This window comes from Babylonia areolata, chromosome 12 (genome assembly GCF_041734735.1).
Source record: "Babylonia areolata isolate BAREFJ2019XMU chromosome 12, ASM4173473v1, whole genome shotgun sequence".
NCBI classification, from domain to species: Eukaryota; Metazoa; Mollusca; class Gastropoda; order Neogastropoda; family Buccinidae; genus Babylonia; species Babylonia areolata.
Genome location: NC_134887.1, coordinates 8840717 through 8864271, shown reverse-complemented (window position 1 = coordinate 8864271; position 23555 = coordinate 8840717). Strand labels below are relative to the sequence as shown.

Genomic DNA, 23555 nt, shown 5'->3' with positions numbered 1-23555 from the left:
CCTCTCTTCTCCTTAATCGCTTTGCCGTCTAAACAGTCCTTTTCATTAAAGGTCCCCACAACACGGTTTTCTGATGCAAAAAAAACAACAAAAAAACAACAACAAAAAAGTTTAGAAATGCGTCGGAGCATGCTTGAAAGACACAGACCTATGTTCAGGCAGGGTAATCTGGGCTGAGGACTGGGCCTGTGCGCTCGGGTGGACTACGGGCAACAAAGATCATGTAAGAACTGCGAAGACAAGGATTCGGAAATTCAACCCCCCCCCCCCCCCCCCTGGACTTTATGAAAATAAAAATAAAAAAAAGAACAACTAATCTCTGTATATGGTATTTACCACTGTGTAGTCATGTTAGTGTTCATCGTCTTTATCACTCAATCCACGACAGAGGACATAATCGAGTAATCAGGGCTTAAAAGAAGGGTTCATCGTCTTTATCACTCAATCCACGACAGAGGACATAATCGAGTAATCAGGGCTTAAAAGAAGGGTTCATCGTCTTTATCACTCAATCCACGACAGAGGACATAATCGAGTAATCAGGGCTTAAAAGAAGGGTTCATCGTCTTTATCACTCAATCCACGACAGAGGACATAATCGAGTAATCAGGGCTTAAAAGAAGGGTTCATCGTCTTTATCACTCAATCCACGACAGAGGACATAATCGAGTAATCAGGGCTTAAAAGAAGGGTTCATCGTCTTTATCACTCAATCCACGACAGAGGACATAATCGAGTAATCAGGGCTTAAAAGAAGGGTTCATCGTCTTTATCACTCAATCCACGACAGAGGACATAATCGAGTAATCAGGGCTTAAAAGAAGGGGGGGCGGGGGGGGGGGGGGGGGAGAGAAAGAAGAAACAGACGCGTTGAATGCGAAACTATCAAAACTGCAAAACTCAAGACAATATGTCCCAAACGCACACACACACAAGACGTCCCAGTCACACGCGCACGCACGCACACACACACACACACACACACACACACACACACATACGCGCACGCGCAGACACATTCACACACAAGCTTACCTTGAGCTGAGGAAAGCCTGAATTCAGTCGACAAGACACTCTGTCTGTGTGTGTGTGTGTGTGAACTTGACACGACGTGAAAGACTATATAAACAGTGCGATGGTGTTTCACCCAGTGTTGGCATAATGTAGGTGTGCAGTGTCAGTATGTGTACTTGCACGCGCGCGCTCCTGTGTGTGTGCGTGCGTGTGAGTGAATGTGCGTCGTGTGTCGTGTGTCCGGTGGGGGAGGGAGCAGGGGTTTTGGGACGGGAGGCGGGGTGGTGTGTGAATGTACGTCATGTGTGTGTGTGTGTGTGTGTATACGTGCATCTGTGTCCGCGTGCGTGTGCTGTACAACTCACCCACCCAGCAAACCGGTCTGTCGGGTGTCGTCCTTAATTAAAAAAAAAAAAAAGAAAAGAAGAAGAAAAAAAAGAAGTGCAGACTGGATGGGAGAGAGGAGTGAAGAAAAAGCGCAAGGCTGTGAATGCCATTTTGATGAGGTTTCTGTCACCCGCGAACCTACCCCAGGCAAGGGATGCCTTCGTGAATCGTTGGCGAAACCTTGTCATTCATCTATCTATCTCGCCATGTCATTTATCTGTTTGTATTTGTATTTGTATTGCTTTTTATCACAACAGATTTCTCTGTGTGAAATTCGGGCTGCTCTCCCCAGGGAGAGCGTGTCGCTACACTACAGCGCCACCCTTTTTTTCTTTTTTTTTCCTGCGTGCAGTTTTATTTGTTTTTCTTATCGAAGTGGATTTTCTACAGAAATTTGCCAGGAACAACCCTTTTGTTGCCGTGGGTTCTTTTACGTGCGCTAAGTGCATGCTGCACACGGGACCTCGGTTTATCATCTCATCCGAATGACTAGCGTCCAGACCACCACTCAAGGTCTAGTGGAGGGGGAGAAAATATCGGCGGCTGAGCCGTGATTCGAACCAGCGCGCTCAGATTCTCTTGCTTCCTTGGCGGACGCGTTACCTCTAGGCCATCACTCCACCATCTATCTGTCTGTTAGTATTATCATTATCAGAAGTAGTAGTAAAAGTACTATTATCATGATTATTTCATCATTACATTATCATAAATGTCATTATCATCATGATTATTTTCTTCTTTTCTTTCTTTTTTTTATAATCTTGCTGTCGTTGTACATGTCGTTATATAATATACATTATTATTTCTGTTTTGATGGCGACAGATGAGGTCACCTTCCTCGCGATCTATTATCCCTCAACAGTTAAATGCTGCTACGACACACATTTCAAAGAGACTTGAGATCGACACACCAGTGGAGAATAAGCCCAATTGGACGGCGCAATAATAATACCATTCAAACGACATTCCATTAGTAGTATTCGGCGCGCGATGCACAGCTCTTCTTCTGAACTGAGCTGTTTGACAACCGCCGTTGAATGCTTCACTCCACTCCGTCAAAAAAAAAGTATCCTGTGTAACTGGAGGGTTTCTTTATGTCAGGCGTTTACTTTTATTTAACTATGGGCTAGTTTTGTCGGGTTTTTGTGTGTCATGTCTTAAACGTTACACGTTTTATACCTAATTTGGGTTTTTCCTTTTACACGATGATTCGACACATTCGAAGTAATCAAGACTGGTGTACCGATGTTTGTTTTTTGTTTTTGTTTTGCTGTTGTTGTTATTGTTTTTGACTCACTTGTGTAAACAAAGTGAGTCTATGTTTTAACCCAGTGTTCGGTTGTCTGTGTGTGTGTGTGTGTGTGTGTGTGTGTGTGTGTCCGTGTGTCTGTGTGGCCGTGGTAAACTTTAACATTGACATTTTCTCTGCAAATACTTTGTCAGTTAACACCAAATTTGGCATAAAAATAGGAAAAATTCAGTTCTTTCCAGTAATCTTGTTTAAAACAATATTGCACCTCTGGGATGGGCACAAAAAAAGAAGCCTAATTATATGCAAACTGCATTTACTGTTACATTTATATTTTTTGTATTCTCTAAACTTGGCACTTTGACCTCTTATTCTGACACAACAACAAGAGGAGTCATTATTATCATTTTTTGTTCAAACAGGAACTTCTTTTTGCTAAGCATGGAATTTTTTATTTATTTTGCAAACGTTTTGGTACTAAAAAAAGGGAAATTACTCTGTAATTAATGCTAGGGGACTTAATTTATCACAAGTGAGTCTTGAAGGCCTTGCCTTTCTTGTTGTGCCTTAAAATTTGTGTTTCTCTGACATGGATGTTTTGTCTTTACATGACTGACAATTATGTGCGTTGTCATCACGAAAGGCTGTACGGGTTATTCATTCATTTTTGGCTCATTTAATTATCTGTTGACAAGCTTTTGATAAGCCGACAATTTTTTTTCCATCTTTTTAAAGCGTACAATAAAGTCTTTTCGATCAAATTTGAACTGAAATTGAGTTGAAGATTACCCATTTTGTAACGATCCCGACGGTATCATTCATAAAGTCCCCAGACTTTGACTACTGTCTGTATATATATATATATATAAACAAAAAACACGGAGGTAGTCCATAAAATTAATATGGAAATGTCTATATATATATAAACTAAAACAATTCTTTAAAAAATTTTTAAAGCACGCTGGTACGCCATAAATATGGAACTGTCTGTGAATTAAAAAAAAAATAAAATAAAAAAATAGCACGCAGGTGAGTCCATACATGTGAAAAGATGACACTGTCCACAGCAAACTTGGTGTGAAGAGGCCGATGCCTCACTGACCGTTTACAGAAAACGCTGAGAAAACAATTAGCTCCAAATCATGCATAAGTAGTTCCCCACATGTTATCGTGCATCTGCACATTCTTAAACTATCCCAACATCGTAACCCATTGCAACACCCCACCTCGTTTCCTTCGTTTGATTAACTTTCAAAATTCGTGTGTGAGAAAACTCCAATACGAAGCCATTGATAAAAGGACTATGGGTGGGAAAAGAAAAGAATCATATCCCGAAGGACGCCCCGAGATACTCGCTGTTACAACCCTGCGTAGGCCTCTTTCCTTCGGTCCTCTTCATTAACCAGAAATGAAAACTGCTTCAACGATGAATAGCTCGAACCAGTCATAAAGGGCGTGTATACCTACAGGATTCGAGTTGTGTGTCGAGCTGTTCGTCATTTACCGGTCTTTGCTTTGGTCCATTTTGCAGGGATGTGTTTTTCCCAGGTAAGTTTTTGTTGTCCTGGGAACAAACTGATGAAAAAGAACTACCCCCCCCCCCCCACACCCTCCCAATTTCTACCTGCCCCTCGTACCTAAAGAGAAAGGTTAGTGAAAGTGACTACTGGTACAGCAATGACAAGTCAACAGACGTGACTATAAAAGTACTACAATTAATAGTATTTTACAGGGAAAAGATAGTGCAATTGTTTCGTTACAAACAGTAATAAGAAATAAAGTGAATTTCAAGTCGTATCTATCGTTCCGGCGTTGACACATTTTTCTCTTAGAACACACCCTGTCTCCGTAAAAAAAGGGGGTGGAGAGGGTAGGGGGGAGCGGAAGGAAGAGCGATCAGTCTGCTCTAAAGCTGACAGCTCAGTCACCACTGGCACGGTCACAGACTGGTTGCCCAACAGACATGAGGAGAGAGCATTTACACTTGTCTGCCAGAGAATACAGTTCTCCCGGACAAACGGACGGGTGAGTTCTTCGAGCCTGGATCAGTAATGGACCCTTTGGGTTAGTTGGTCAGTTTTAGTTCTGATGCTCCAGTTCTGATGTTCCCTAAGATCGTAGGAGGCTGGTTGTCCATGAGTGCATGACATGAGATAATAATCCCGAGGTGTCGTGTTATGTGAAATAATCGGTGTTCATGTTTGGTATTGCTTGTCTTTTTCTTTTCTTTCTTTCTTTCTTTCTTCTCCTTTGACTCTGTGAAGAGTCATTGACTACTTTTTTTTTTCTAATGAACCTTTTTTCATCTTCTTCTTATTTTATTTTTTTATTATTTTTTTTTTTACAGCAAAACAGAAAATAAAGCAATACGACAAAAAAGAGCAAAGTAGGACCATTTCAAAGTACCAATCATACATCATATGACATCCATATACATGCACACATACATAAAAGCCGAACACACTTTCAGTTTTACACCCGTTCGCCCTCCCGAGTCGAATGGGAACATTGCATTCCGATCTCATCCTTCGGCCATTTCGCTCGTTCGTTCTCCCTGTTCTTTTTGTAGTAAACTTATTTCCTTTTTCTTTTCTTTCCTTTCTTTTTATTCTTAATTCTATATTTATGATAGTCGCGCAGCCCCACTGATGGCCCCGCCACACGAAGCGGGGGGAGGTGGAGGGTGCATGCTGGGCCCAGTTACTGATCAGCACGCTTCAAACATTTTTTTCTGTCACGAGTTCTCGGTCACGGTGTCGGCTGGGCTCGTACTTCTCCGGAGAAGTACGTGTGTCAATCAAACAAGGCGCGAAAGCACGCGCGCGCCACTCACGCACAATCTGTGCACGCAAGACGCGCGCGGGAGTGAGTTCGCGCGCGCGCGCACACACACACACACACACACCGTGTAACCAATCAACTGTGCGCATGCAGTTTTCCATCGTGACAGAGCAAACGGGGGAAAGAAAAACATAAGACGGGAGAACTAAATGGGAAGGAGAGGGGTGATGATGATGGTGAGTTGGGAGTGGAAGGTGGGGTGGGGGGGGGGGGGGCAGGGTCTGGTTTTGTAAAACTCGATTTGCACGTGCTGGTTGCGGAAATGTGTCACACACACACACACACTCACACACACACTGTTGCAGTTTCACCTCTGGACAGCTTTCTTTCTTTTTTTCTGTTCAGTCTTCACACTTTACCGACGTCCTGGTTAATTGGGCGATAACGTTTTAACCCTGTGAAAATGGTAATAATGAATACTTGCTGAGCGCTTTCCTCCGTTAAAGGGAGCTTAAAGCACTTTACAAGAAACATAAACTAGAAACGAAATTCAGTCGAGGGCTTAATGCCGACATGCTTGAACAAGCTGAGTGCACTCATTATTTTGTATGCCAGCAGACACAATCAGAAAGACACATTCACTGATTCAGTCACAAATATACACACACACACACACACACACACGGTACAGCTGGGGGTGGGGGTGGGTGTTTTATTGAGTTGCTGGTCCAGTACGTCACATACAATCTCGTTTGACCAGCTTTGTCTAAATCGAGACGTAACCATCCATTGCATTGTATTGTACTGTGTATTGTATTGCATTGTATTACTCTTGGTCACAACATATTTCTCTGTGTGACATTACTGCTGCTCTCCACAGGGACTTCGCGTCGTATCGCCACAGTGCAGCGACACCCATAAATGTTGTTTTTGTGTGTGTGTGTGTGTGTGTGTGTGTGTGTGCCTGCAAGCGTAGTTCGCTTTACTGTCAAAGTTGATTTATTCAAAATAAAATTTTGCTAAGCACAACCCTTTTGTTTCCGTGGGGGTACTTTTCGTGCACTTAGTGCATGCTGAACACGGGACCTCATGCGAAAGACTGACAAGCACCATGACTACCACTCAAGGTCTGGTGGAGGGGGTAAGTAAAAATCTCAGTCAGTGTATTATAAGACTCGAACCCGTGAACACTCGCTTCCTAATAGGGTACATTACCACTATACCACCGCTCTATCTGTAATGTATCCCAGGTTCAAGGCAGTGGATACACCGTGTTATAAACGCACACACGCAAGTGGGGTGGTATTTGATCTACTGGTCCATCACTGAGTTGATCGATCTGTTCCCTTCAAACAGATACAAAATATCTTTCACATTGTCCGGGTCTGGCATACTTAGGGACGCCCAGAGGTTCTGAAAGAGGTGCAGATTGAAATCCGGCGTGGTCGCATCAGTCCAGGGTTCGCGCTAGGATTTTTCAAAACCAGTCCCTTCGCCTCCTACCCCAACCGTTTTTCAGCGCCTCTGAGCAAAACCAGTCCTTGTGAGAAAAATCCAGTAGCATTACAAATAACGATGTAAATGTTTGCAAGCACGAGTCAGAGACTGTCAAACAAAAGACAGTTCACTTACCTACTTTCGACGCACTTTCATTGCTAAGAAACGATCAGTGCCACAGTCAACATCAAAGTCTCGAACACTCTTAGCGTGGATATTGAGGCGCATCAGCCGTGACACTCTCCCTTCGCCCAGCCGGGAACGCGCCTCTGTTTTGATTCCGTTCTGGACACTGAAACCTCTCTCCGCCGCCACGCTGGACACGGGGATAACCAAGGCAATTTTTGCCAAGGAAGCAAAGTCTGGGTACTGCACAGCCATGTTTCTGATCACAATGCGACAAGACATGGCAAAAGTATCATCACCCCCGTAGCCACTCAGTGTTCGCTTGAACTGATTGAAGTCAGTCTGTGCACGTGGTCCGTTTAGCACTGTCGCATAGTGGCGAGTCAGTACTGTCAGTTCTCGTGTTGCGTAATGATCCAGTGGTCCGGGAATTGGATTGCTTGGTGGGTATCTCTGTCTGTCGAAGATATTTGCCAATGCTGACACTATACTCATCTGATCATCGGGAAAGCGGTCTCTCAGAGACTGGAGGAGCTGTTCAATAAAGTTCTGACGGGCTGCCTTGAAAGTAGCTTCTCTGTCCACATGTGTCAGTCTGATTGTTTGGAACACACCATCATCACGTGTCACAACATCTGAAAACTCCTGTTCCTTCTGGCCTGGTGTCGTCAGAAGATGTTGCAGTCTTGCTTTTGCACTTTGCACAGCTGGATGAATGTCTGACAAGTTCACCTCCTCTTGCTGAAAAGTCAGGTTCAGTCTTTCCATGACTGGTATAATGTCTGAAAGCATGTACGTCATTGCAACAAATGCAAACATTCTGCATTTTCGACTCAAACCCACAGCTGCAGCGTTCTTTCTCTGGGCTTCCTCTTCAAGTTCCAGTGTCAGTGCTGGGTACACACTCCTGACAGCTGTGACAGCTTTCCCCAGACTTAGCCAGCGCACACTGATTGGATGCTTCAAGCATAGATACTCCACCGAATCTAGGGCATCACAGATCTCTTTCAAACGATGGGTTCTGTCACCCGAAGCCTTGTACAATTTGAAGATCTGCTGCAAACAAAGTCTGTAGTCCGATATGGATTGCACATTTTCTGTAGCATCCTTTGTCGCCAGCGCTACACGGTGAGCGGCACAGTGAATGTGTACTAGAGCAGGTTGACGGGCCTTCAGTCGAACGCCCACACCATTCAGTCGGCCTGTCATAACGGACGCACCATCCGACCCCAATCCGGCCAGCTGCCTATCTGTGATCGACCATTCTTGAAGCACTTCGACCAACATGTCAAAAACACATTCTGATGTTTCCCTGTCGATGGTGTAGTTGCCTAAGAAAAGTGTCTCAACAACACCGTTGTTCTCAATGCGAGCAAACATGATTAGCTTCTTGTCCAAAGTACAGTTCAAAGTTTCGTCTATGATGATGCCCACAGAATCACTTTTCTCGAGTTTTTCTCTGATTTCCTGCTTGGTAATATCATCCAAACACTGTTCCATCTGTGACACTGAAGAGTGGTGCGTGTAGACCGGCCCTGACTTCAGTGACTGTACTCCATTGACCTCCTGAAGTTCAATCAGTGCTCCAAAATTATTGGCAGCGATATTGCGTTTTGACATGCATAACAAAGTTCGGAAGTGCGCTTTCACACATTCTTTTTCATCAGCACGGGCTGCTTCAGAGTGTGGGACCATGGAGGCTTGTTTTGTGTCTGTTGCTACTGCTGCCTTATGAGATACACTCTTTGCATGGTCTGCCAGGGTAGAATACTGGAAATTTCGTGATCCCCTAGTTAAACCATTTTTCTGTTTGGTTTTGATGCACACTTTACAGTACATTGTCATTTCATCACTTGCATCAACCTCCAGCCATCTGAAATCTTTCAGCCATGATTCTCTGAATTTATCATGCTTGCATTTAATTCTTTTGCTAGTGCTGGTGCTAGGCCTATCTTCTGTGCTGGTGGAGCTGATTGGAGTATTGTCACTCGAAGTCTGTGGTCGGTCTGAACTGCCTGAACCTGCGCTTCTTTCGGGCTGCCTGTCTGAATCACTTCTTCCACTTCGTGAAAAAAATGAAAAAATCGACTGCTGGTTCTTTTCTGCCATTGTGATCCCACTGATCATTCAATGAATAGGCGCGTGAATAAGTACTGGCTCTGCTGCATCCAGTTTGAAAATTGTAATGACGCGACTTAGCCTAGCATCACAAGCGACGACCCAGACAGACAGACGTCTGGGAGAAGTTGCGAATAACAGGCAGTAAAGCGCGTCTGTAAAGCTTTTATTATGGGACAGTCGCTATTCTGCTCTGTACCTTCATCAATTACTGATGGCTAGGCCTACGTGACAATCTGCATGTGTGCGAAGAGGCAGGAGGGTGGTGGAGAGGGGAGAGGGCTGGTTGAAAGATAAGGCAATTAAAGTGCTGAAGCCTTATGAACGATCAACTTTTTCTTTCTTTTGTTTTTCAGCCTTTTTATTTTTTATTTATTTATTTTTTTCCCCCCATTAATCTCTAACCAGTTGCAGCAAATTAAAACCAGTCCCTGGGACTGACAGCTAAAAAATTTCCAGTATTTCCTCTTTATAACCAGTAATTTACTGGTAATTGCCAGTTAACGCGAACCCTGTCAGTCTCCAAGGTATTCTTGTTGTTCGTCCTTCGGAGATGACCACGACTTCAACGTCAGGTGGAGCAGGTTGAGGATCTGTGACTGTGGGTCCGGAAGTGACTGGTGAGTCCAATCCGGGCCCGGAAAGCTCGCCTCACATGTGCGACACGTGTGCGCTGGTGCTGGGGTTCAAGTGGAGGGAGGTAGCTCGTGCCTTGCGCACAGCGCGTTTCCTCTGAGCCTCTGGGGTGTGTCTGTTGCCTGCTGCATGTGCTCCTTTAGTCATCTTGCTTCGACAGAGTGGGCGGTCTGCTGAGGTATTGGAAACATACATAGCTGAACAATACTAGAAACGACCATGTAGTTGAAGAGTTGTCATCGCAAAGCGCGATAAGCCGTTCTCTGGTGTTTATCTGGGTAGTTTGTTTAGCTTTCTTTTTTTTTCTTTTTTTTTTGTTGTTGTTGTTGGAAACGCAACGAGAAACATAATAATGGAAAGAGCGATGGTCTTGTGGTAATGTGCCCGACACAGGGGTGAGGAGGTGCGGAGGTGGGGGGTGGGGGGCCTGGAGGGGGGGAGGCTTCCGACTAAAAAACAAACTGGGACGTATCATGAAGTAACCACTTGCTGGAACACACACACACACACGCAAGCGCTCGAACATACACATAAACAGAATCACCGACCACACACACAAAATACTGCACCAAAGTCTTCTCTGTAACAAAGATATTTTATTCAATGGTATCGATTCATTGGTCATGTACGACAAAATGCGACCAATTGAAATACACAAGAAAAATCCGCTAGATAACAGAATCTCCACACCAGTAGCAAACCCTGGTGAACCGCTCTCCCTAGTTTGCCTCCCACCCCAAAATCTCTCCCAGGGAAAATACTGGTACTTTCTATCAACATCGCCCCTACCACACCCCTGCCCTTTCTAAATGTGATGAGCGAGCGAGGAGTAGGACGTGTGTGTGTGTGACAGAGAGAGAGAGAGAGAGATCAGATCAAGATTTAGAATTGTAATCCCATTTGGATGTTGATCTTGATTGTGTGACAACTATAGCGGGCGAGGCAAGAAAAATGAATATAAGTGAACAGGACTGTGATGTTTTCTTGAAATTATTTGTTCTGCCTTAGGCAGACGACACGGTAGTTTTCTCAGAGACAGCCACAGGTTTGCAGAACTGTCTCACTACAATGAAACAGTATTTTGAAGAATGGAAATTGAATCTGAATAATCGAAAGTGTACAGTGGTAATTTTCTCAAGGAGCAAAGTAAGATTTTTTTTTTTTTTTTTTATATTGGTGAGGACAAAACTGAGGCGGAAAGTAATTTTCAGTACTTGGGACTGAAATTATATTAATATAAAATGCATGTTGCCCAGCGTCATTTATACGACCGAGCATCGAGAGCAGCGTTTGTACTTCTGAGGAGAACCTACCAACTAAAACTTCCTGTTGATCTCTAGTTATTGATCTGTTCGGTAAAACACTTCTTCCTGTACGGTTGTACACTTCAGGGTTTTGACATATGTGATATTGCGACAAAAACAAAATAAAACAACAACACTGGAACAGTCCACCTTATGTTTCACAGTATTTAGTGAAACTGGCAAGTTTCCTGTGTCTGTCTGTGTGAAAACCAAAATGCTTGCGTACCACAAATGTCTCTTCAATGTATACAACACCAGCATACATCAGAACCACTATCTGAAAAGTATTCATACCATATTGAATGAAACAGGATTAAGCTGTTCCTGCTTGAACCAGCACAATTCCAATGTCTGTTCATTTTCTTCTTCGTTTTTTTAAAATAATTTTTATTTTTTAAATAATCATTTTATTTTATAATGATTTGATCTTTTCAATGCTAATATGTGTCGTTGTGTCGTACTTAGATTGTGTACTTGCTTTTATTTGTGCTCTTTATTTTCATGTGTAAATTGTGTGTGTGTGTGTGTGTGTGTGTGTGTGTGTGTTTTGCCATTGCTTTGTCTTTTTTGCCCTTGAGGGCTGGGTGTAAAAAAGCAGCTGTGCTTACTCCACTACCCTCGCGAAATAAAAATTCTTTTCGTTTCGTTTGTACATCCATCGTGATTTTAAGAGAAAGTTATGCGCAGTTTAAAAGACCAGATTTTTGCAAGGTTGGTGTGTACATGTAGATAACGATATTATGTGTATTGATTACATGATGTTTAAACCAAATTTGGATCAAGATGCTTATTTTACAGTGTTACCTAACAATTATGTCACTGAGTTAGCAAAGTTTAAAACCACCAGCAATGCACTTCCCGTCAATAAAGAGGGTTTCAACAATTTACCAAGAAATGAAAGAATCTGTGATAAACAGTCCACAAATGATATTGCTGACGAGTTTCACGATTTGTTTTTGTGCCCCCTTTTTGACAGCGTCAGAAAAAATGTCTATCTACAAGAACTCGACCAAACGCCATTGTTTTCTGAAAAACAAACAAAATAAATATATATTTAAAAAAAAGAGAGAATTATTGTTAAAACTCAAGGTCGTCGTCTCGACTATTCGCATCTCTTTTCAATAAAACTTTGCATACTGACAGTCAAATTGGTGGTGTATATTGTGAAGGAAAATGAACTTGTTCCTGTCTCTTTGCTTGCTCGAGTGTGTAATTTGTGTTTGTTTACTTTTTGATATACCTCTTTTTGTTTATATGGTGTGTATAAAAAACAACAACAATACGTTATGTGTCTTTGTCTCCCTTGGGGCACGTGAAATTAGCTTCGTGCCTTGCTTTGCCTTGCCTCGCCTTTTTAACTTGTATATACTGATTATCTACCTGGTACGGACATCTTTCTTGTCTAATGCCTCTTTTAGAGAAAATACATTAGTGTAAAGAACAAATCTCTCTCTCTCTCTCTCTCTCTCTCACACACACATATTGCCATGGATTAAAAGTTTGGCTTGCTGAGGAAGGGAAATTACTCCACGCTGTATCATCACGGATCATTTCAGTCACCAATGATGTCCCTTGAGGCACAGTATTCATGACTTTCCCGGGGGAGGGGGGGGGGATATTTTGAGATGGGAGAAAAATATCTAGAATATTTTAGCGGTGTGTACCGGTAACCAAAACTATACAATGTATATGAACTATATAATACAGTCATGCATGTTGTTCCAATGTAATAAAATGCCTCTTTTTTTTTTTTCTTCTCAACACCACTGCCTTTAAAACATCCTGACATACACAAATACTTTTGACACAGTATGTACAATATGTGCAAAACGCCTCTCACGGTTGGCCACCAGGCTTATGTACAACATGATTACACAATAACATGGCTGAACTGGATCCTGTTAATGTATTGCTGCTTTGAAGTACCCGATCTCCTTCAATACCAGTTCAATCATCACAAATTTATCCCGCACGAATTATGACCATGCCATGCATTTTGCAAGCTTATGTCACGCTGTGAACTTTGTGCATTTAACATGTCCGTGTCAGAGTAGATCAGAGGGGCGGGGGGGAGGGGTGGGGGTGGAGGAGGCGGTCGGGGGAGGGGAGGGGGGGGGGGTTGCATGAGCGAAGTTAGTTGCGCTAAGTTTTGCTCATCGTTAGGAATGTTCCCAATCCCACAGTCAAATCCATTTTCTTACTAGGAACATTCTCAGCTCTTAGCAAACTTAGCCGCTGCAAAGATCGCATCATACAACCCCGCGGCCTAGCAGATGTGGTGTAGCGTATATGGTTTTGTCAGAACGCAGTGACGCCTCCTTGAGAAACTGAAACTGAAACACACACACACACACACGCACGCACGCACACGCACGCGCGCGCGCACACACCCACACACACAGCCGAACTGGCAAGAGGTGAACTGGGACAGTTTTGTAGGTAGGCGAATTGGGATGAATGCCGCAGGGTTCACTTCCATACGCAATGCTACACTGACTGGTCGATTGTCCCATGACTGAGTTACTAAAAGGATAACTAGTCATAACATGAAATTATACAAAACAGAAAATGCTATGGTAAGCACATCAGTGTGTGTGTGTGTGTGTGTGTGTGTGTGATTCAGAAACAACGTTCTACGGATCCCTGACGTCCAGTTTTGGGCTGGATCCCTGTGTGTGTGTGTGTGTGTGTGTGTGCGTGCGTGCGTGTGTGACTGCATGCGTGCGTGCGCTCGAGAATTCATCTTTTAATTCATGGTGATTCCTAAAACGTTGTACAACACTCAAGCAACCAATAATGTTCCAACTTTTTTCTTCTTTCTTTGGCTGTCCACAAACAGTAGCTGGCACTTGAATGGCTCTTTCCGTTTCTTCTCCCACAGCAGTGACAAACTTCCCCAATCCGAGGGACGCTCACTCAGTCTGGCTCCGCGACTAATCCATTATTGTCGTTAGTAGGGGCTTAGTAGGTGGTGTCCTAAGTACGTTAAAACAGAAGAGGCACCACTGAACACACCGAAGTGACTCAGCAGCAGTGCAGGGTCTCTTCTGGTGTGTGGCCTCCTGGCGACCTAACATCGATGGTTCCCTGTGGACTGCCGACACTGGAACTGCGAAGGACGAACCCGGGTGTGGCCGTGTATGGGGGAATCTAAATGAGCGGCGTGGGAGTAATGCCACTGAAACGGTGCAGATGATGGGGCAGCAAAAAAAAAAAAAAAAAAAAAAACTTCCCCAATCCACCACCCCACCCCTGTCACTGCATACCTGTTCACCTTCATTAATTTTCACATCGTCGAAAGTCTTTCATTTTCAAACACTGATCACCCTTGTTCACACCACGGTATCCACTGTCATTCACACAGTAATGACACCCTTCTGTTTCGTTACTTCTTCTTCTTCTTTCCAGTCAGTACCTGCTCACCCTTATATTCACAAAATGTCGAAGGTTTTTCCACTTTTCATTGTCAGTTTCAGTTTCAGTAGCTGAAGGAGGCGTCACTGCGTTCGGACAAATCCATATACGCTGCACCACATCTGCCAAGCAGATGCCTGACCAGCAGCGTAACCCAACGCGCTTTGTCAGGCCTTGAGAAAAATAAAAATAAAAATAAAATAAAATAAAGACTGTTGAGCGTTTGTTGCTTGTGCAACGGTAACGATTTAGATGTACTCTTCTAGAAGCTGACAGTCCACACACAATCGCAACAAGAGATTGTTCACATTGTAGTGAGAGAATGATTTTTCAAATTGTTTTTTCTTTCGTTGACAGTTCAGTATTGCTATTAAGATCGTAACGATTTTTTTTTTCTCTCTCCAAACGGTAAAATGAACATCCACTGTTCACAATCGTCATCACACAAAGGTAACGAACGTTTCAGTGACATGAAGAGTTGTTCACATAAAAAGTAAGGGAAAATGTTAGTGGCTGCACACAGCTATTCAAACAACAGTAACGAACATTCCGATTACTGTTCAGAAGTGTTAGCACAACAGTGACCAACGTTCCAGTGACAGCTCGAAGTTTTTCACACAACAGTAACCAGCGTTCCAGTGACAGTTCAGAGTTGTTCACACAGCAGTAATCAACGTTCCAGTGACAGTTCAGAGGTGTTCACAAAACAGTAACCAACGTTCCAGTGACAGCTCAAAGCTGTTCACACAGCAGTAACCAACGTTCCAGTGACAGTTCAGAGTTGTTCACACAACAGTAACCAACGTTCCAGTGACAGTTCAAAGCTGTTCAAAAAGCCGTAAGCAACGTTCCAGTGACAGCTCAAAGCTGTTCACACAGCAGTAACCAACGTTCCAGTGACAGTTCAGAGGTGTTCACACAGCAGTAACCAACGTTCCAGTGACAGTTCAGAGGTGTTCACACAGCAGTAACCAACGTTCCAGTGACAGTTCAGAGGTGTTCACACAGCAGTAACCAACGTTCCAGTGACAGCTCAAAGCTGTTCACACAGCAGTAACCAACGTTCCAGCGACAGTTCAGAGGTGTTCACACAGCAGTAACCAACGTTCCAGTGACAATTCAGAGGTGTTCACACAACAGTAACCAACGTTCCAGTGACAGTTCAGAGGTGTTCACACAGCAGTAACCAACGTTCCAGTGACAATTCAGAGGTGTTCACACAACAGTAACCAACGTACCACTAACTGAACTGTTCAGAGGTGTTCACACAACAGTAACCAAGTTTCAGTGACTGTTCACGTCTACTCGCACAACAGTGGCGATTTTTTTGGTTTTTCAACCTTCAGTGGCATCCACACACATCTGTGTCTGTCATTTTATCCTTTCTATGAATGTAGTGATCATATCATTTTTACACAACAGCAACGAAACTCCCTCCCTTAACCCCCCCAACTTTCTTTTAATCACTGCGTCAATGACTTTTCATCGTTGATCTTGATAGAAACAAACTTTTCCCTTTTCAGAAATATATTTCGCTTTAATTCTACCATCCAGAAGAATCCACGTCCATTATTGCTCACACAACAATAATAAATGTATTTATCCATTTTATGTTGACGTGTCCCACCGACTCTCTCTCTCTGTCTGTCTGTCTGACTGTCTGTGTCTCACGCTTTTGTTCAAAACAAACAGTGATTAAAACTTATTTTTAACGTAACGAACTTTAGTTAAAAACATCTTGACTGTCCCAATGGTCAGTCACAACTACTATCGACCTACAATACCTTCCCTCTCTTTACTGACTGTCCCAATGGTCAGTCACAACTACTGTCGACCTACAATATCTCCCTCTCTTTATTGACTGTCCCAATGGTCAGTCACAACTACTGTCGACCTACAATATCTCCCTCTCTTTATTGACTGTCCCAATGGTCAGTCACAACTACTGTCGACCTACAATATCTCCCTCTCTTTACTGACTGTCCCAATGGTCAGTCACAACTACTGTCGACCTACATATCTCCCTCTCTTTACTGACTGTCCCAATGGTCAGTCACAACTACTGTCGACCTACAATATCTCCCTCTCTTTACTGACTGTCCCAATGGTCAGTCACAACTACTGTCGACCTACATATCTCCCTCTCTTTACTGACTGTCCCAATGGTCAGTCACAACTACTGTCGACCTACAATATCTCTCTCTCTTTATTGACTGTCACAACGATCAGTCACAACTACTGTCGACCTACAATATCTCTCTCTCTTTACTGACTGTCCCAATGGTCAGTCACAACTACTGTCGACCTACAATATCTCCCTCTCTTTATTGACTGTCCCAATGGTCAGTCACAACTACTGTCGACCTACAATATCTCCCTCTCTTTATTGACTGTCCCAATGGTCAGTCACAACTACTATCGACCTACAATGGTCAGTCACAACTACTGTCGACCTACAATATCTCCCTCTCTTTACTGACTGTCCCAATGGTCAGTCACAACTACTGTCGACCTACATATCTCCCTCTCTTTACTGACTGTCCCAATGGTCAGTCACAACTACTGTCGACCTACATATCTCCCTCTCTTTAAGTCATATGGTAGTCACACCCCCAACCCCCCCTAGTGAACCCTTGTCTGTGGCAGTCACTCCGCAATCTCTCTCACTATCTGTGTGTGTGTGTGTGTGTGTGTCGGGGAGGGGTGTGTGTGTGTGTGTGTGTGTGTGTGTCGGGGAGTGGTGGCTGCGGGGTGTGTATATTTACGGGTTTACTGCACGCCCTCACTCGTTTGTGTACGGTGTCACTTGAAGCATGTATGTTTACTATGAATAACTGTGTTGTTGTTGTAAACGCAACGAGCTGTTTGCCTGGAAAATGTGAGCGTCATACTGCATTATCATCATCATCATCATTATTGTTACTATTATTATCATTACTGTTATCATTATTATCATCATCATTATCATAAATATCTTTATCATCATTGTTGGTGTTGTTGCTGCTGCTGTTATTATTATCTTCTTTTTAAAAAAAAATTAATTTATTATTATTGTGATTATATAGTCCCAATGCTCAGCTTATATCACAGATTGACATCAGCTTACATTTGGGCCAACAGCAAAGTGAGAGCCGTATCATCAATGGTTTCTCCACTACAATGGGAAATCATTTTACAGCTTCGTCTTTTGTGAAGGACTATGACTCTTAAACTAGGAGGCAAGATTGCACTAGCTCTAAGTGCTGCAACCTGGGAGGGGGGTGGGAGGGAGGCTAGTTGGCTTTTGGGAACCATCCCAACGTCGACTGTCCTAAAAACCCTCTTGGCCGAGAGAGTTGGGTGGGGGGTGGGGTGTGGGGTTCTTGGGCAAGACTCTCTCCACTATAATCAAATATCAGCCCAGATAGTTGGGACAGCAGTTGAGTTGAGCTGCCTCCTCTGCCTGTTCTGATGGTCATTAATAGTCAGGACACGACTGACTATCATACAATCGTTATCATTATTATTATTATTATTGTTGTTGCTGCTGTTGTTGTTGCTAGTAGCAGCAGCAGCGGCAATGTTGCGCGGGACGCTCACTGCACACTGGAGACGAGGACGCCGTAGTTAGCGGCCGTTGCTGTCCCCGGCACCTGGCCGTTCTTCTCCTGCCCCAGCGACTGTGACGTGATGTTGGCTGACGTGCATGATGACGTCACGTGGGGCTGGGGCCGGATCACCTGTCGCCATCTCTGGAACAAGGCAACGGAGCATGTTCACCCTGTGCTCTCTGTCTTATCTTATTTACTTTGTCCATGTTTTATTTCATTTATCTAATTTATCGGTCTATTCATTCGTTTATTTGGTTGAATTTTGGGGTTAAGGAATTCCCTTTCCGGGGTGTTTTCAACGATCGTTTTCATCATCATCATCATTAATCACCATAACATCGTTGTCAACATCAATAAAAACACACCTGAGTAAGAAATAAACAAACGAGGTTATACAAAACAGAACAAGCCAGAGTAAGCACATCAGGGTTTTTTTTTTCTCTGTGTGTGTGTGTGTGTTAGTGTGTGCGTGTGTGTGTGTGTGTGTGTGTGTCCGGTGTGTGTGTGTGTGTGTGTGTGTGTCCACCAGTGTGTGTGTTTGTGTTAGTGTGTGCGTGTGTGTGTGTGTGTGTTATAGCGGATTTTTTTCAGGATTGGATACTCATGTGTATGTGTTTCAAGTCAAGTCAAAATTTTTATTTCAAGATGGTCATTGAAGAAGCAACGACTGCTTTTTTTTTTTTTTTTTTTCATCAAGCCATCTGGAAAAAAAGAAGAAAAAGTGGGGAGATACATAATAAAAAAAAAAAAAAAACAGTACTGGAAATACAGTTACATGCATACAAGAATCGTGCGAAAATGAAACACACACTAACATTTCTATTTCGCACTCATACACAAAAACAAGTACACATACACCAATTTACAACACATCCCGTTTCGCATACACATCCACCCTCATACAACAGGCAAACCGCCACCAAAGTCATATACAAAATATTTCACAAATCATGAATTAAGTGGTAACTAATAGATATAGATTTGTATTATTGTTCATCTTTTGGACAGTTAACGAGATGATTTTTCACATTTTTTCTTAAACGCATTTTTATTCGTTATATCTTTTGAAATGAGTGGAAGGTAATTCCATAAAATTTTAATTTCCACCAGAGTATAGGAAGCTGGATTTATAAAGGTTGTTTCTAGGTCTAGGTATACATAAAATATGGTTGTGTCTGTGTTCATTAGCTTTAAAAGTTTTTGTATTTTGGGGGGGAGCATTTCCATATGTCACATTATGCATGCAAACAGCCTTGTTGAAGAACAGCCTGCAGTGGAAAGATAATACATGAAGTAGTTTATAAATCATATGGGTCAAGGAACTTGACTTCATCAGTACTAATTTTGATACGATGAACAGATGGTAAGTTTGTATTCCTGCAGTTGTCCCATAAAGTTGATGCAAAATCGATGACTGGCAGAACATGAGCACAGAAAAAAAAGCTTTCGTGAATGAACATCAAGGATTTTTTTTTTGTTTTTTTTTTTGTTTTTTTTGCTAACTGATGTATTTTGCTGGAGAGACGTTTTCCAAAGTCAGTCATATGGTCAGTCCCAGAGAGATAAGAATAATAATAATAATGGTATTTATATAGCGCTGAATCTTGTGCAGAGACAAATCAAAGCGCTTTCGCACCAGTCATTCACACGCATGCATAACTCCAAAACTGTAGAAACTAAAAACAAGGAAGGGCAGACAAGGGAGGCTATTTTGAGAAGAGGTAGGTTTTAAGGCCAGACTCGAAAGAGCTGAGTGTGGAGACTTGACGAAGCGAAAGAGGAAGTTCATTCCAATCGCAAGGTCCTGAGACAGAGAAAGAACGGCGGCCAACAGTCGAGTGTTTGAATCTGGGTATGCGTAAACAGAGTGGATCCGATCTTTGTCAAAGAATGTAGTTTGAATATGTGTTTCGTCCTTTGTCTTTTTTGTCGTGCTGCTACATATATAGTTTTCAAGTGTGTGTGTGTGTGTGTGTGTGTGTGTGTCCGGTGTGTGTGTGTGTGTGTGTGTGTGTCCGTGTCCAGTGTGTGTGTGTGTGTTAAGAGTGGGTTTTCTTCAGGACTGAAAACTCGTGTGTGTGTGTGTGTGTGTGTGTGTGTGTGTGTGTCCGGGGTGTGTGTGTGTCCGGTGTGTGTGCGTGCGTGCGTGCGAGAGTGCGTGCATGCGTGCGAGTGTGTATATGAGTGTGTGTGTTAAGAGTGAGGTTTTTCTCCAGGTTTGATATCAATACTCATCAGTCAAAAAATAAATGTGGTTTTTTTTTAAGCTAAAAAAAAAAAAAAAACAAAGAAAAAAAACCATGTTGTGGTGCCCACCTGTGTCCAGGTGCCGCTGCTGAGCAGCAGACTGAAGACAGCGTAGGCAGGGATGCAGAGGATGGACACCGCCGTCACCATCCACCCCACGGCCAACGCCCACCCCGGGTACACGTACCCGTCCAGCTCCAAGGGCATGTAACCCACCAGAGACAGCACGAACAGGGGCTGCAATCAACAACAACAAATTTGAAAGAAAAAAAAAAGTTTATAGCCCAGCCGACCGCAATGGGAACCCTTTCAGGGCTGATTATATGACAGTTTCAAGTCTGGCCTTAAAAACCCACCTCTTCTTCCCAAGATAGTCTCCCTCCCCTGCCTCCTCTTCTTCTTCTGCCTTTCTTCAGTTTTAAGAGTTATGCATGCGTGTGAGTGACTGGTGTGAAAGCGCTTAGATTTGTCTCTGCACGAGATTCAGCGCTATATTGGTATTTTGTATTTGTATTTCTTTTTATCACAACAGATTTCTCTATGTGAAATTCGGGCTGCTCTCCCCAGGGAGAGCGCGTCGCTACACTACAGCGCCACCTATTTTTTTTTTTTTTCCCCTGCGTGCAAAGTTATTTTGTTTTTCCTATCGAAGTGGATTTTTCTACAGAATTTTGCCAGGAACAACCCTTTTGTTGCTGTGGGTTCTTTTACTGCGCTAAATGCATGCTGCACACGGGACCTCGGTTTATCGTTTCATCTAAATGACTAGCGTCCAGACCACCACTCAATGTCTAGTGGAGGGGGAGAAAATGTCGGCGGATGAGTCGTGATTCGAACCGGGCGCGTTCCGATTCTCTCGCTTTCTATGCGGACGCGTTACCTCTAGGCCATCACTCCACATATGAATACTACTATTATTATCATCATTATTATTACGGTCAGTCATGTCCAACTATGACCATCAGAACAGCAGAAGGGGCAACTCAGCTGCTGTCCTAGCAAACTGGGCAAGAATTTGATCATAGTGGAGAGTGTCTTGCCCAAGTTACCCCCCCCACCCCAACCCTCTTGACCAAGATGGGTTTAGAACAGTCGGCGTTGGGATGGTTCTCCCCAGGCCAACTAACCCCCCCCCCCCCTCCCCCTCCGCTCCCCCCCCCCCCCCCAAGGCTGCAGCACAAAGAGCCAGTGCAATTTTGCTTCCCCAGTTTGATAGTCGTAGCCCTTCACAAAAGACTAAACTGTAAATGACTTCCTTACAACAACAGAGAACCCACTGACCATACATGTGCGGCTTGCTCAGGATTAAAGAGGCTATGCCAGTCTTGAATAAAAGCTGATTTGTGTTTGCACATTTCTTCTGTCTTTGCTGCTGTGTGCACATGTCAAATGATCGGTATAAGGACAGGCCCGGCGCTTCCTTTTTTTGAGGAAGTGTCTGGGTTTGTTCCGATGTACCTTTTATTTACCTGTGTGCTAGCTGAATCGGTAGCGAAAGCAGCACTGACTTGAAGTTGTATACCTTGTGAATGGAGAGTTGTGAATGGAGAGAGTTACCACTCTTTACCATTTTGTTAATCATTTCATCTCCTGGCCTCATTGTTTGTTAATTTCCATTGATCATACAGCTCTCACTTTGCTGTTGGCCCAACTGTATGTATGCTTATGTCAACATGTGATATAAACTGAACGTTCAGGGCCAATCAGGGTTATGGCTCTGTACATGGTACCTCCCTCCCTCCGTCACACACACACACACACACTAAAATTCATCATTCCATCACATCCACAAATTGTGAAAAGCAAAGCAAGTAAGCAACTAATACGGTGAACTGAAAAGCAAGAAATAACAAGCAAACAAATAAATAAATGAATAAACAAACGATCAAAAAACAAATAAATAAGTAAAATATAAACAGATAAATAGATAAATAAATAAATGAATGAATGAATGAATGACTAAAACAATCAAACAAACAAATCAATGAAAAAAATAAACAAATCAATAAATAATGAATAAAACAAATAAATAAACAAACAGACAAACAGATAAATAAAACCAGCACATGCACACAGTCCCATTTAAATACACAAATTGTGAAGAAGAAAAAACACGATGTTAGTATGTAACTAATATACTGAACTGAAATACAAGAATTAAACAAACAAACAAATGACAAATAAATAAATAAATAGATAGATAGATAAATAAATAAATAACTAAACAAATAAGTACAAAAAATAAACAAATAGATAAATAAACGGATGAATGAGTGAATGAATAAAGCAATCAAACAATCAAAGAAATACAAAATAAACAATTTAATAAATAAACGAACGAATGAGTGAATGAATAAAACAAACAAATAAACAAACAGAAAAACAGATAAATAAAACCAGCATATACACACAGTCTCTTTTAAATACACAAATTGTTGGAAAAAAAAACGATGCTGGTAAGTAACTAATACACTGAACTCTAATGCAAGAAAGAAAGAAAGAAACAAACGTGTGTGTGTGTGTGTGTGTGTGTGCGTGCGCGCGTGGTGTGAGTGTGTGTGTGTGTGTGTGCGCGCGTGGCGTGTGTGTGTGTGTGTGTGTGTGTTGTGTGTGTGTGAAGATCTGCAATGCGGTTTGGCTGACAGAAATGGAGAGGCACGTAAATTTCAGTAGTCTGTATATTTGTATATAGCTATTTCCATTTGGTGCCATTTAATTTATCTTTTTATTTTCTGTTCATTTTATTTGTTTGCTGTTTTCTTCTTATGCTGGACATGCGCTGCTGCCAAAAAGAAAATCTCTGTGCCAAAGTATAGACAATAAAGTCTGTGTATTGTGAACAATCAAAAAAACAAATAAACAAGTAAAACCAAAACAAGTAGATAAATGAATAGATGGATGAATGAATGAACAAAGCAATCAAACAAACAAAAACACAACAACAAAAAACAACAAATTAATAAATAAATGAATGGATGAATGAAGCAAACAAATAAACAGAGAATAAACAAACTAATAAATAAATAAATGAATGAATAAAGCAATCAAACAAACAAATGAACAAAAAAGTATAAAAAAAACAACACACGAATGAATGAATGAATGAATGAATAAATAAATAAATAAATAAAGCAATCAAACAAACAAATGAACGAAAAAGTATATTAAGAAAATCAAAAAAAATTAACGAAT

At 42.4% G+C, this 23555-nt stretch overlaps 3 protein-coding genes across 9 annotated transcripts in view; all 3 read right to left on the bottom strand.

Moving 5' to 3' along the window:
• Nucleotides 1-1114, bottom strand: part of LOC143288274 (neprilysin-1-like) — a 54946-nt gene extending 53832 nt beyond the window's left edge. Inside the window, exon 1 of the mRNA XM_076596621.1 lies at nucleotides 1036-1114. The gene's annotated coding sequence lies outside the window, so the exon portion shown is untranslated. The remainder of the gene's footprint in view (nucleotides 1-1035) is intronic.
• A 5949-nt stretch (nucleotides 1115-7063) lies between these two features.
• Nucleotides 7064-8749, bottom strand: LOC143288272 (uncharacterized protein C17orf113-like). The gene has a single exon (XM_076596620.1). The coding sequence runs from the start codon at nucleotides 8747-8749 to the stop codon at nucleotides 7064-7066; it is 1686 nt and encodes a 561-aa protein (XP_076452735.1).
• A 2920-nt stretch (nucleotides 8750-11669) lies between these two features.
• The window catches only part of LOC143288374 (sodium-dependent serotonin transporter-like), a 140502-nt gene continuing 128616 nt past the window's right edge, over nucleotides 11670-23555 (bottom strand). For 4 of the 7 annotated variants that reach the window (XR_013056083.1, XR_013056086.1, XR_013056087.1 and 1 more), the window contains 3 exons: nucleotides 20433-20600; nucleotides 16980-18257; nucleotides 11670-16949 (listed from right to left, as the gene is read on the bottom strand). Coding sequence is in view for 1 of the 7 variants with exons in the window: in XM_076596773.1 (XP_076452888.1) it covers nucleotides 18102-18257; nucleotides 20433-20600 (324 nt within the window). In the remaining 6 variants the exon portion in view is untranslated. Of the gene's footprint in view, nucleotides 18258-20432; nucleotides 20601-23555 lie in introns of all 7 variants that reach the window. The other 3 variants (XR_013056084.1, XR_013056085.1, XM_076596773.1) reach the window with 3 other exon arrangements.